The sequence below is a fragment of the Thamnophis elegans genome, chromosome 6 (genome assembly GCF_009769535.1).
Source record: "Thamnophis elegans isolate rThaEle1 chromosome 6, rThaEle1.pri, whole genome shotgun sequence".
NCBI lineage: Eukaryota > Metazoa > Chordata > Lepidosauria > Squamata > Colubridae > Thamnophis > Thamnophis elegans.
In genome coordinates, this window is record NC_045546.1 from 7,146,697 (window position 1) to 7,160,239 (window position 13,543).

General features: G+C 44.7%; 1 protein-coding gene across 4 annotated transcripts in view; it reads right to left on the reverse strand.

The window, feature by feature from the left end:
• Positions 1 to 13,543, reverse strand: part of SYTL2 (synaptotagmin like 2) — a 40,281-nt gene that overhangs the window by 7,351 nt on the left and 19,387 nt on the right. For all 4 annotated transcript variants that reach the window (XM_032219612.1, XM_032219611.1, XM_032219610.1 and 1 more), the window contains 5 exons: positions 11,648 to 11,767; positions 7,552 to 7,721; positions 6,290 to 6,392; positions 2,433 to 2,603; positions 868 to 946 (listed from right to left, as the gene is read on the reverse strand). In XM_032219612.1, the coding sequence (XP_032075503.1) occupies positions 868 to 946; positions 2,433 to 2,603; positions 6,290 to 6,392; positions 7,552 to 7,721; positions 11,648 to 11,767 (643 nt within the window). The remainder of the gene's footprint in view (positions 1 to 867; positions 947 to 2,432; positions 2,604 to 6,289; positions 6,393 to 7,551; positions 7,722 to 11,647; positions 11,768 to 13,543) is intronic.

Below are 13,543 nucleotides of genomic sequence, written 5' to 3' on the forward strand. Positions count from 1 at the left end.
CCTTCTTTTAAGGCCATTTTTCGCCTTCTGGAGGCTTCCTTGAAGCCGCTGGAATGCAAAAAAATGGCTGTAGGGGCAAACCGGAAGTTCAGGAACATACTTTCGGTTTGCTCAAAGGTCATTTTTTTGCCCTCCGGAGCCTTCAGGGAAGCCTCCTGAAGGCCCCTGAAGGCCACGGAGGGCTAAAACCAGCCCGAAGTCCATTCCGGTTTGCTCATAGTACCATTTTTTCGTGCTCCAGAGGCTTCAAGGAAGCTCCTGAAGCCTCTGGAGGGCCTCCAGGAGGGGGGTTTGTTTTCACCCTTCCCCAGGCTCCTATAAAGCTTCTGGAGCCTGGGAAGGGCGACAAAAGGATGCCAAAAATGGGGGGGGGAGCACTGGTCGTGCCGCATGCGTGCTGGTGTCGTGCGCATAGCATTATGAGTGTAGCACGCCCGCGCACGATCCCCCCCTGCGCTCCCCCAGCTTTTGGCATGCAAGCCAAAAAAGGTTCACCATCACTGACCTATGGTTTTACTCCCAAGTCGACCCTTGTTCTTTAGCTGTTCCTTTCGTCTGGCAACTCTGCACATGCGCACACTGGGAACGGGCTCCAGCTGTTCGTCTGCCTCACTCATGTCTGACTCTGAAGGCAGTTGAGAACTGGCATATGGCCCTGGTCCCCTCTCTGCCTCCGACACAGAGCCCTCATCCGAGCCTTCTCCAGACTCCAGGACTGGCCCATGTTCCTCCCCAACCTACTCGCTGTCCGAATCTGCTGCCAGCTCTGCTGGCTGCTGGCGGGCCACAACAGAAAGCACACAGAGAGACAGACAGATACACTCACACAAACATACACAGACATGCATACACATGTGGAATACTTACCTCCAACAGGTTGTGGGACATACTGGAGAGCTATCTTTATCTCCCCTCTGTTTTCCAGTTCTAATCCTTTTAAGGGAGTCTTCACCATTCGGAAAAAGAAATGAAAAAAAATAAAGCAGAAACAGGCAATGCTTCTGAAAAGCCTATCTGTACTTTTGTAACTCTACATATCTTTTCATCAAACAGAATGCCCAAAGGAATAAAATGGATCTCTGGAAGTTTGAAAGGGCGACTAAAGCCCTCACAACCAACTACGTAATATCACCGGCTATTTTGTTTTCCCAAAACAAAAAACTCTACACCACAAAGCCAATATACTATATTTGTTTTAAGTTCTCACGGGCCATAAGCTTTACCAAGGCCAATGCTCACAGAGGTTTTCTACTTCAGGACATAAAGCATGATTTAGGTGACTTTTTAAAACTCCTTGTAATATCTGGGAAAATTCCAAAGGTGCTTTTTTCAAGAGGCAACTGGACTTTCTGGTTTTTCTTTTGACTTCTCATCCAAGAAGCTTCTTCAGCTCTGACTGGATGGCGGGAAATGGAAGGATTTATACTCCTTGCAGACAGCTGGTCATTTGCATCCTTTTAGAGGGTCATTGAGACCACTTGGAGGCTTGTCTGCGTCCTCTGGGTCACCTGAGTATTGCAGATAGGTGTGGAGCCTTCTTGGAACTGTTGAAAGGAGTGTGATGTAGACTGGAGATAGATGATGTTGTATCCTTCCCCCTCTGTTGACCAGCTGTCTGCAAGGAACATAAATCCTTCCATTCTCCTCTCCCTCCCTGTTCTGACTCCCCATCGTCCCACACCAACACACACTCCGAGCCAAAGATAAGTTACCGCATTTAATTAACAGACAGACAGGTTCTTGGCGGCAAACCAGCACAGACAAGCTTGGGCAGCAATAAACACAGATAAGGCTTGGCAGCAATCCAGCCTGCCAAGCTTCTAACCATGTTCTCCGACATTCGATCCTGTGTTGACTTCTGCAAGAGGGGCGTGTGCACAAGTAGTCTTTTTATAGTCTGGAGAGGAGCCTAATGACCACCAGCTGAGTGCAATTACCTCCTGTAATTGCGTAATTGTTCCTGACGCCTATTAGCTCTTTGATGGCGTGCATCCAGGAACAACTCACTACTGGCTTCCGGCTCACTCTCCCTCGTCTCCTCCCCACTGGTCCAAGGCTCAGGCGCCTCCTGGTGGCCAACCAGCCTCTCTGCACTCTGCTCGGAGTCGGAACCCTGTCCAGGGTCCTCCACATCCTCCAGAGCCGTCTCATAGGGCCCCTCGCTGTCAGAGTCTGGTGGCAGCTCCGACGGCTCCTGCTGGGCCACAACACTCCCCATTCAGTCGGCGCTGAAGAAGCTTCTTGGATGAGAAGTTAAACATCTTCAAAGAAAAACCAGGAAGTCCAGTTGCCTCTTGCAAAAACACCTTTGGGACAACCATGGATGACTGAGAATCCTCATAGACGTTAGGGAAGATTGTGCTATGCCGGCGGGTGTCTGGGCAAAGTGTCCTGAAGAACATTTAGCTCACAGTTAGCAAATCAAGACTTACCCTTGGTTTCAATGGGTACCAGATCATTTGTTTGTTCCGACTGTCATTCCAGTCCCAACTTGCCAACTCGAGCTCAACTTCACCCAGGAAGCTATTGCGGCCAAAAGTATCGTGATGCCAAACTGAGATATTCAATCTTTGACTCTTCAAAACGGCTTTGTCTATTTTATACTGCAGAGAAACAAACAGACATGAAACATGGTTCAGATGAAGTCTCCTTTCCACTGAACCTGTGATCTGTAGACACCTCCCTGCAATTTTCACGGTGACAATAGCATCCTATTATCAACAGTCGCGGGTCAGATTCTTTTGGGGTAGCTCATGAGCAAAACAGGGCAGGGTTAGAAATTACAGTTTTGGTCACCGCAATACAAAAAAGATGTGGAGATTCTAGAAAGAGTGCAGAGAAGAACAGCAAAGATGATTAGGGGCCTGGAGGCTGAAAGATATAAAGAACAGTTGCTGAAAATGGGTATGTCTAGTTTAATGAAAAGGAGGACTTGGGGTGACATGATAGCAATCTTGCAGTATTAGGAAGATTATAGAGGTCAATCTATTATCCAAAGCACTCGACGGCAGGACAAGAAGTAATGGATGGAAACTAATCAAAGAGAGATCCAACCCTAGAAATAAGGAGAAATTTCATGACAGTAAGAACCAGGAGTGGGTTGCTGCCAGTTTTACTACCGGTTTGCAACCTGCGCGGGTGCGCTGTACAATGTAAATTGTTCTTTGTGCATGCGCAGAACAATTTACAGTGAACTGCACATGCGCCGTCACTAAAAACCAAAATGGCGCAGCTCAGCGGCAGTGAGGGAGCAGTTTGGGGGCGTGGCAGGCCTTGGTCGCTCTGATCCAGGCCTGAATTCCACTACGGGTTCAGCCGAACCGGGCCGAACTAGGAGCAACCCACCCCTGTTGAGAACAATTAATCAGTGGAACAGCTTGCTTCCAGAAGTTGTGGGTGCTCCCTCATTGGAGGTTTTTAAGAAGCGATTGGTCAGCCATTTGTCTGAAATGATATTAGGTCTTCTACTTGAGCATAAGGGTGGACTAGAAGACCTCCAAGGTCCCTTCCAACTCTGCAATTTTGCCTCTGTGTTCCTAATTTTATTATTTTGGAATATGTGACTTTTCTTTGAGTTATTGTAGTTATTGTTGTTCTTGGCAGATCTACTCTTCAAATCAGCTTCATTCAATGATTCCAATCCATGAATAATATTATAGTCCTTCACCATTTCAAGATCTGGGTGTGCTCCAGTGGTGGGTTCCTTTCCCCGTCGCTACCGGTACGCTGCACATGGGGCCGCGTCCTGGTCGTGCACGCATGGACATTCCACTGTCCCTGCGACACCCAGCTGCTTGTCAAGATCGTTCAGGTGCTGCACACTGTGCGCACATGTGCAATTGGCCGGTTGCTTTAAAAACAGGCATGGAACATGGGCGGGCAAGTGGGCCAAACAAGTCACCGTACCGGTACGGTGGCCTCTGGTCCCGGCTACCACCGGTACGGCCGTACCAGGCTGTACCGGCCAGAACCCACCTCTGATGTGCTCCCTATGAATAAAATTGTCCCTAATATGAAGATACTGCTAAATCTTGCAAGAGTTTTTTTTTTAATATCCTCAAGATCTCATGTGACCCAAATTTCACAATATTACACACAATATTTCTTCCATTTTCTGATGAAAGCTGCTGAAATGCCACCAGTTTTCAGCTGTTTCTACCCCTGGATGCCTATTCATCACAGTTTAACTTTTATTGTCGATCCAGGTTTCTGTCACTTTTGATTTATTGTATTTGCTACTCTGTTGCTATGTTGTGATTTTAATTAGGCAAACCTCTATTAGTCCTTGGAAAATGCAGCAGGGTAAAAACAACGTAAATAAAAATAAAGCATTTAAATTAAAACACAGGATAATTTGCAGACACAGTACTTATGGTTGATGGGCATTTACCGTATTTTTCAGAGTATAAGATGCTCCAGAATATAAGACGCACATTAGTTTTTGGGGAGGGAAACAAGAAAAAAAAATCTGCTTCTGCCTCCCAGCATCCATCAGTTTTTATCTGGCTAGCGTCCTTGCTGCAAATAGCAAATGGTCTGGTCAGCTTCAGCACGTTATCCCAGCTGGTTCACCACAAGCAGCTGATTGGCGGTTGGATCAGCCTCCCGAAATACCACGAATCAGCTGTTCCAGGATGCCGGGATCGCCACAGCCCATTGGGGCCTGCGTGCATCGTGTTTTTGGCCTCCATGCGTCCCATTTTCAGCCTCCGCATGCTCTGTTTTAGACCCGTTCCAAGCTGCAGGGATCGTCCCAACACATCACCGCCGATCGCCGCCTCCGCATGTTGCGTTTTGGCCTCCGCGCATCACATTTACGGACTCCGCACACCACATGTACGGCTTCTGCGCATCACGTTTTTGGCCCGTTCCAGGAGGCCGATCCCTGCCACCTGCAACTAGATGAAAACACGATGCACGGAGACCAAAAACAGGACATGCGGAGGCCAAAAACATGACGCACGGAGGCAGCAATCGGCTGGAATGGGCCACAGACGGGGCATGCGGAGGCCAAAAACATAATGCGCAGAGGCCAAAAACTCCCAGCGGATGGGGATGGCAGATGAGAGCCAACAGGTGGGAGCCGGTGGGTAGGTGGGGCTTCAGCAACATTCGCTGTATAAGACGCTCAGAAATTTTCACCCACTTTTGGTGGGAGTGGGTTTTATACTCTGAAAAATATGATATGTTATTGACGGCTTATGGGTCATTTCAATTGGTGTTGCCTCTGATAAAACTCCATAGATTTTCTACATGACAAGCCTACTATTGACTCCCATGCTAGGTAGTCCTCAACTTAGAACTTTAACTGGGCCCAAAACATTTGCTGAGTTGTTGAGTGAATTTTGTCCCCAATTTACAACCTTTCCTGCCACAATCCCTGCAGTGGTTAATAGCAAGGTTGTAAAGTGAATCCCTCTTCTCCTTGCTTGTCCGATGGCCACAAACAGTCATCATATGATCCTTGGTGTTTTCTGAGCTTGTTTTTCTTTCAGACGTTTCATTTACCGAACTAGGTAACATCATCAGTGCTGGTAGGGAGTACGGTTTGCTCTCAGTTTATATTCTAGCGCTTGGCCTGTCAGTGTTGGTGGGGATGGTCTTACGGGTTCTTTGGCTGGGCTATTAATTGTCGGCTTGCTTGGTAGTTCTTCAATTGGGGTGTTGTTTATTTCTCGATTGTTGGTCTGATTTAAAATTTGATCTATGCTCCTCTGGGTGAACCCCTCATCAGAAAGAAAGAAAATTTTATAAAGTTATAATATTGTGTGGGCCTGGGGAGGAGAGGTGAGATAATCAGTAAATAACCTTTAGTTAACTACAATAATAAGAATGTAATGTTAATGGACAATATTTAATGATACATACAGGTGTGTTACGGTGGGGGGGAATGCTTAGATATCTTACTTAACCGAATTAATTTTAGAACATGTCATAAAGGTGCAATGGTATTGGAGACCTATTGAAATTGCAAATGAACACCAGTAGGTGGTTGTGTCTTTTAATATAAATGATTCTAGGTAAAAACATGTTTAAACAATGGTAACTAAATGAGAATTATGGTTCAGGGATAGTAAAATACATAACTTTTCTTTCTTGACTTAAAATGTACAACATGATTTGAAGTATATGCAAGGACTGTGAAAGAAACGCATGGAATATATTTGTAACCAATCGATAAGCTTTCAACAAGATGTAACGAAAGATGGGTTTTTTTCTTTTTTTCTTTTTGTTTAACTAAAACAATAAAAAAATTCTCAAAAAAAAGAAAGAAAAAGGTGCAAGTTACCCGTAATATCTCATTGAAGACAGGATTGAGTGTCTTCTTCTTCACAGATGTCTTTCTTTTGCCCAGTTTATGTTTTTCTGGTAGCAGGTAACTCTTCACATATCTAAAAAGGTTTCATGGCCAAATATGAGAAGACAAGAATTAGAATACGATTTCCAGTGAAGCTCAGTACCAACCTAAAAACCTTTGGTTAGATTATGTTTCTCTTTAAATGAAAAAAAAGATATTTGATTTTGTTACAAGCTTCTGCTAAAAAATTGAAATATGAAATATTTTTTCCTCTGCAAATGCCTTTCAGCCCTATTTGGGTTTGCACATTTACTGAATTTTAGAAGCTTGACAGCAGAAAAAAGGCACAATGGTCCATTGAGTCTACCCTTTGAGTTTTTTTCTTTTTCTTAATTTATTAATTAATTTACTAATTTTAATTACTATTTATTTATTTTATTAGCAGGAGAGTCTGAATTCTAATCCAGCCTTAGGCATGAAAGCTGACTGGGTGACTTTGGGCCAATCACCAGGAGACTGTGAGTTCTAGTCCCCCCTTAGGCCTGAAAGCTGACTGGGTGACTTTGAGCCAATCACCAGGAGATGGTGAGTTTCAGTCCTGCCTTAGGCATGAAAGCCGACTGGGTGACTTTGGGCCAATCACCAGGAGACAGTGAGTTATAGTCCCGCCTTAGGATGAAAGCTAACTGGATGATGTTGGGCCAATCACCAGGAGATGGTGAGTTTTAGTCCTGCCTTAGGCATCAAAGCTGACTGGGTGACTTTGGGCCAATCACCAGGAGATGGTGAGTTCTAGTCCCGCTTTAGGATGAAAGCTAACTGGATGACGTTGGGCCAATCATCAGGAGACGGTGAGTTCTAGTCCCCCCTTAGGCCTGAAAGCTGACTGGATGACTTTGGGCCAATCACCAAGAGACGGTGAGTTCTAGCCCCCCCTCCCTTAGGATGAAAGCTAACTGGATGACGTTGGGCCAATCACCAGGAGACGGTGAGTTTTAGTCCTGCCTTAGCCAGCTGGGTGACTCTGGGCCAGTTAACCTTCTCTAAGCCCAACACACCTCACAGGTTTGTTGTGGAGAAAATAGGAGGAAGAAGGTACACTAGATATATTCGCCACCTTGAGTTATTCATAAAAGCAATAAAGATGATATACAAATACAAACAAACAAATAATGAAAGTAATACAGCACAGTTCTTTTTATTTTTCTAAAAAAAAAAAACTGTTTCAGATTCTCTCCTCCAACTGCACTTACGGATCTGAACGTTGCCTTTTCACGTCGGCAATTGCCAAATCCTTGCCCTGGGCAATGAAAATATGGAACTCCTTCAACTGTTCCACATAGTCAATGGCAAACTGGAGATTCCCTGTCACATCCACGTTGCCAAAATCTCCACTGTACACGCTCATCACACTGGTGCTCACCTGCAGATGTCCGGAAGGAAGAGGAGAAATGCTTTTTTAACAGTTGAATTGCACCATTAGAGAGACACTGAAGTACAGAAGAAGAAAAAAACATCTTTGAATGCGATAGAAATGTAGGGAAGAACAACTGAGAAACCCTTTAAAGATCTTATGCAAAGGGAGAGATATCAGCCACACATCCAAGGAAAGCATGCTCTTTTTTTTTTAGTAAGCAAAAATCATTAAGAGGACTCATGCAAAGAATAATATTATACCTCTCACCCAGCAGAAAATATTTCGTCTGCTCGTATCTTTAAATTCTACTACAATGGTACCTTGGCACTCAACTGCATCAAAGTTGGTACTCAATGCTTTTTGACGCAAAAAAAATTGTCAATTCTTTGTTCAGTACTCAATGCACAAGCTAGAATTTGTTAGCATTGGGTGCCTTGTGACTCACTGCATTATTCCTCATGGGAAAAATTTGTCTGGTACTTGGTACTCATCACGTCTCCTGGAACTAATTAACAATGAGTACCGAAGCAGAGGTGGGTTGCTGCCGGTTCAGCCCAGATCAGCTGAACCAGTAGTAGTGGCGGCGGGAGGCTCCATGGCACGACAAAACCGTGCTCGACTAAAGCGCGCCCGATTAAACTGCGTCGCTGATGTCATCAACAGGGCGACAACAGCGAGCATGGAGAAAGAAGGGCGCTTTAAATAGCGCTTTGAAAGCAAGCCAATTCAACTTAAGGTAAGGGTTAGGTTTAAGGTTAGGTTTAGGGTTAGGTTTAGGGTTAGGTTAAGGGTTAGGGTTAGGTTTAGGGTTAGGTTTAGGGTTAGGTTTAGGTTTAGGGTTAGGTTAAGGGTTAGGGTTAGGTTTAGGGTTAGGTTAAGGGTTAGGGTTAGGTTAAGGGTTAGGTTTAGGGTTAGGTTTAGGGTCAGGTTTAGGGTCAGGTTTAGGATTAGGTTTGGGGGGGTTAGGTTTAGGTGTTAATTTTAGGTTTAGCGTTTACAGCGTGCTCCTGTCTCCGCGCTGTTGTCGCCCTGTTGATGACGTCAGCTACGCGGTTTCGTCGAGCGCGCTTTAGTCGAACGCGGTTTTGTGGTGGAACCAGGAGGCTCCACCCACCCACCTGCAGAAGCATTGCATATGCGTGGAAGCGAGCATGGGAGCGTGGCCAAAACGTTAGTAAAAGAATTAGCAACCCACCTCTGTACCAAAGTACCCAAAGGTGGTATTCAGCCAGTTCAGACCAGTTCTGGCGTACCAGCAGCGGAAATTTTGAGTAGTTCGGAGAACCGGCAAATACTACCTCTGGTTGCCACCACCACCACCACCTCACCCCTGTTGTTCCCTATCCTATGTTCCCTTGTTATTTGAACGGCAGAGCAAGTGGCCATGCCTTAGCTGATCAAAGAAACAGCTCAGCTCAACAGCACTGACATCGAGGGCGGTCTTTTGAGTGCTGCGCGTGCACGCAAAGCACACGTTAGACGTGCACGCGTGCAAAGCGTGCATGTGTATGCAAAATAGGAAAAGATTTGGAAACCCACCACTGGAAGTCCCCCCCCCTCTCTTAACTGGTTTTGCTTTTGACTTTTCCTTCTATACTCATTATTTGGAGGTTTGTGCCCAGACCTATTGTATAATTATCCATTGGTGTCGTTTAGCATTTAATCCTAGCATTTATGAGAATCTCTCTTATTCTCTAAACAATGCAGGGACCAAGGCAATATAAGACCTGTTTCTATAGATATTTAAGGTCAGTTCAATCTCTCCTGAAAATTCAAGGCTGATTTAAAGTTCAAAATGCAAGTGCATTGCTTTATTAGCCTGCCTGTGGTGAACTTCATCAAGATTTCCTAAAGAAAGAATTCTACATCAGTACAGAGTTCAAAAAAATTCAACAAGTCTTCATGGCGCAACAGCTACCAGAGACTTTAATATTAATTCATAAATTCAGACATTCTGGATTCCCATTTGGGTTTTCTGGCCAGTCACGGCAAACCAGAATGAATTCCCTGGTGACTTTGGCCGTTGGCTTCAATAAACCGTACAAGAATTGAAATTAGTTATGCTTTGTTTCACAGTTGCTAAGAACAGTGCTGCCAACAAGCACTCTCTGAAGGCACTAAAGAAAGGACCTTCCAAAAATAAAACTGAAAAAATAATTCAGATGAGAAAAGATTTTGGAAAGGGGGGGGGAGAGATACCCTCTAACCAAGCTCAGGTTCTGGACATAAAACTTTGGACATCATGCTACAATTTTCTTGGCAACATTACAGAAGTATCTTTTGTTGCTTCCACAATGTTGTTTGAACTTCCATTCTAGGATTCTGGTGTTGTCCACCATCCTTAATTTTCCAATTCAAACTAAGTTGGCCAAAGTTTCAAACCCAAAGATGTACAAAGTAGTCCTCGACTTACGACCACACAACTGAGCCCCAAATTTGTGTTGCTACAAGGCATTTGTTCAATGAATTTTGTCCCATTTTAAGATTCTCGCCATAGTTGGTAAGTTAGTAACACGGTTGTTAAGTAAATCTGGCTTTCTCGTTGACTTTTCTTATCAGAAGGTCACAAAAGGTGACCACATGGCACTAGGACACTGCAAGCATCATAAATATGAGTCAGATGCCAAGGGTCTCTAATTTTGATTGTGGGGATGCTGCAATGAATGTGTGAAAAATGCTCATAAGTCACTTTTTTTTAGTCCAGTTGTAGCAATAGCCCTTAGACTTATATACTGTGTTTTGGCCCACCAAAGATCCTCAGCCAGTGGATCTGGCAACAGACTCGGACAGTAAGGAGGTTGAGGAGGAACATGGGCCAATCCTGGAGTCTGGGGAAGGCTCCGATGAGGGCTCTGCATCAGAGGGAGAGAGGGGGCCAGTGCCGTCCGACTGTTATCAGCTGCCTTTGGAGTCAGACATCAGTGAGGCAGATGAACAGCTGGAGCCTGTTCCCAGTGCGTGCATGCACAGAGTTGCCAGACAAAAGGAACTGCTAAAGAACAAGGGCCAACTCAGGAATAAAGCCACAGGTGGACGGTGAATGGCCCCTCCCATAGGGAATAAAGAGGAGCGAAAGGGGAGTGGAGTTTGCAGGAGACAATTAGTTCAATTCATTAGGGTGAAGATCTGTTCCTGACTTCTTGCCAAGTAATTGCTGCCACAGCGTGGAGTTTGGGAGATATCGGCCTGGCAATTCTCCAAGCCTGATAAAGGTCTGTAGTTGTGAGATCTCCTGAAAGATTGTTATTGGGACTGCTGGGGAGGAATTCGCTTTAAACTAAATAAAAGGGGTTTTATCGGGACGAGGAGTCGGCTTCGTGCTTTTGGGAAGCCTCGGTCAGAACACACCACTTCACAGTGCTTTCCAGCCCTCTCTAAGCGGTTTACAGAGTCAGCCTATTGCCCCCAACAATCTGGGTCCTCATTCAACTGACCTCAGAAGGATGGAAGACTGAGTCAACCTTGAGCCTGGTGAGAATTGATCTGTCAAACTGCTGGAAGCTGGCAGTCAGCAGAAGTAGCCTGCAGTACTGCATTCTAGCCACTGTGCCACCGCAGCTTCAAGTGGTCATTAAACTTCAAACGATCGCTAAATAAACTTTTGTCAAGGACTACCTGTAATAATTAATCAAGATCTTTTATAAGGGCACCAAGCAGAGGAGGTATTCAGCTGTTTCTCTCAGGTTTGAGCAAGCCGACAGCAGCAGCGGCTGCAGGAGGCTCCGCCCACCCGCCCCGACGTAATGCATGAGCGCCGTGCATGCGCAGATGTGGCACATGCGAGCAAAGAGAGAGAGAGAGCGCTCACATTTGTGAACTGGTAGGGAAGGTAAATGAATCCCACCGCTGACGCCAAGCATTAACTCCCAAAGAAGTCAGGGAAGGCTATTAGTGAAAGCAGCAGGATTAAACTAGAGTTTTGGTTTACATACAGAAGACAAGGATGCCAAGCCCGAAGAGCCGCTAAGATTGGTTAGGGAACTCGGGCTCTTTGTGATTCTCCCATGTCGGTAACTGCTCTCGGATGCTGTATCTGTCTCTCTGTCATCGCTCTACAAGACATTACACAAAGGGAGAGAGAAAGAAAAGTCTGCACAGATGTTCGAAAAAGTGGTAAGGACAACAAAGAGCTCTGCCAAGATTCCCAAGTCTGGGATCCGTCCAGCCATATCTCAGGTTAATGTGGCATGCATCATTTGCATGCAATCATTGGAGCAGCACTTAATGAAAACAACAGAAAGGAAATTTAGTTGGTGCATTCAGGAGATCCGGCATTCCCTCTTCAAACCAATTTTGATCGATTTTTAAAAAGTGGCCTGTTTCACTGGCTAGTGGTGTAGATAAAAGAAATGATGTGCTGTATTTTATTATTATTATTATTATTCTGATTCTTCCTTGATTTTGTTCTGGGCCATCTGTCCCTAAGACAAAGGAGCCAGTGTTGCAATCCCCAGGTTTTATCAAATCTGATCCTACGAGCAAAGAAAATATATTTCTAATTCCAGAGGTGCTTCTAGAAAAGCTAGCCCTCGAGTTTCAACCACAACCGAGACCCGAATTTTGGTTGCTAGGAAGGCGGTTGTTAAGGGAGTCATGCCCAATTTTATTTTTTGCCAGGGTTATTAAGTGCATTGCTGCACTTATGTCATCATTAAGCAAATTGGGTTTAATGCTGTTTTAATTTCAAATGGTCATTAAATCAATGTTTGTAAGTCAAAGCTTACCTATATCTAAGAATTAATATAGTTGGATTTAATCTACATATTGTGGCTTGCTTGGGAGTCTGTCTTAGTGCATTCTATGAATTGTAGCCACTGACATTTGCAAACCAGAGTTTATGGCAGTGAAGTTTGGGCTTTTTAAGAGGGACTGCTTTATTCCTTGCTTGTGAGTGAATCTGTTCTAACTGTGGACTCTCTTTCAATGTAATATTTTTATTAGTTATTAGCTGATAACCCGATGTTGTCCGGGTATTTATTTATAGAGGGAAAATATCGGACAAAACGTAATTTCTAATGTTGGATTTTCTCCCTTGTGGAGTATTGTGAAGCCTTTACCATGGCAACTCCACTGCACTGTACAGTAGAAGCCATCTTAAGGCACAACAGGCTGTATCTTAACAGAACACACACTCCAAGGGGTGTTAGGGGTGTCTTACCCCCACAAGAGTTGTTCCAGAGTTATGCTGGAACATACACACAGCCATTTTTATATATACGGTGTGTGTGTGTGTGTATTATTATTATTATGTGGTTAATCTTTGGTGAGATTCACAGCCTTTGGGGCTGGTTGGTAGCTCAACAGCTCGAGTCCTAACCAAAGACCTAGGAACTGTTAAGGTAACGTCGGAGGATATAAGCTGTTCCAAGTAGGGTGGTTTTTTGTAGAGTCAGAATGTTCAAGTCTGATAAATTTAGAATCTCCAAATAGCGAGGTAGCCCTTTAGGTATTGCTCCAAGGGCTCCAATTACAATTGGGAGCAACACATGATTTCTTTTTCCACAGTCGCTCAACATAAATTTGCAAGTCCCGGTACTTTGTGATTTTTTTCTTGCTGTTTATCTTCAATTCGTGCATCACCAGGTATTGCAATGTCTATTATTATTATTGTTGTTGTTGTGTAAGACCGTCAAAGGCAGTTGTGTCCGGAACTGCAAATAAACCTAGTAACCCAATAAATCAGGGGTGTCAAACTCGCGGGCTGCGGGCCAAATGCATCACACGCTGGCCGCCCCCACCCCCGGTTTAGTAAAGGGGCAAAAAAGTTACGATATGTCACGTGACGACGTTTTGACGCACGTTTGACACCCCTGAAATAAATAATTGAA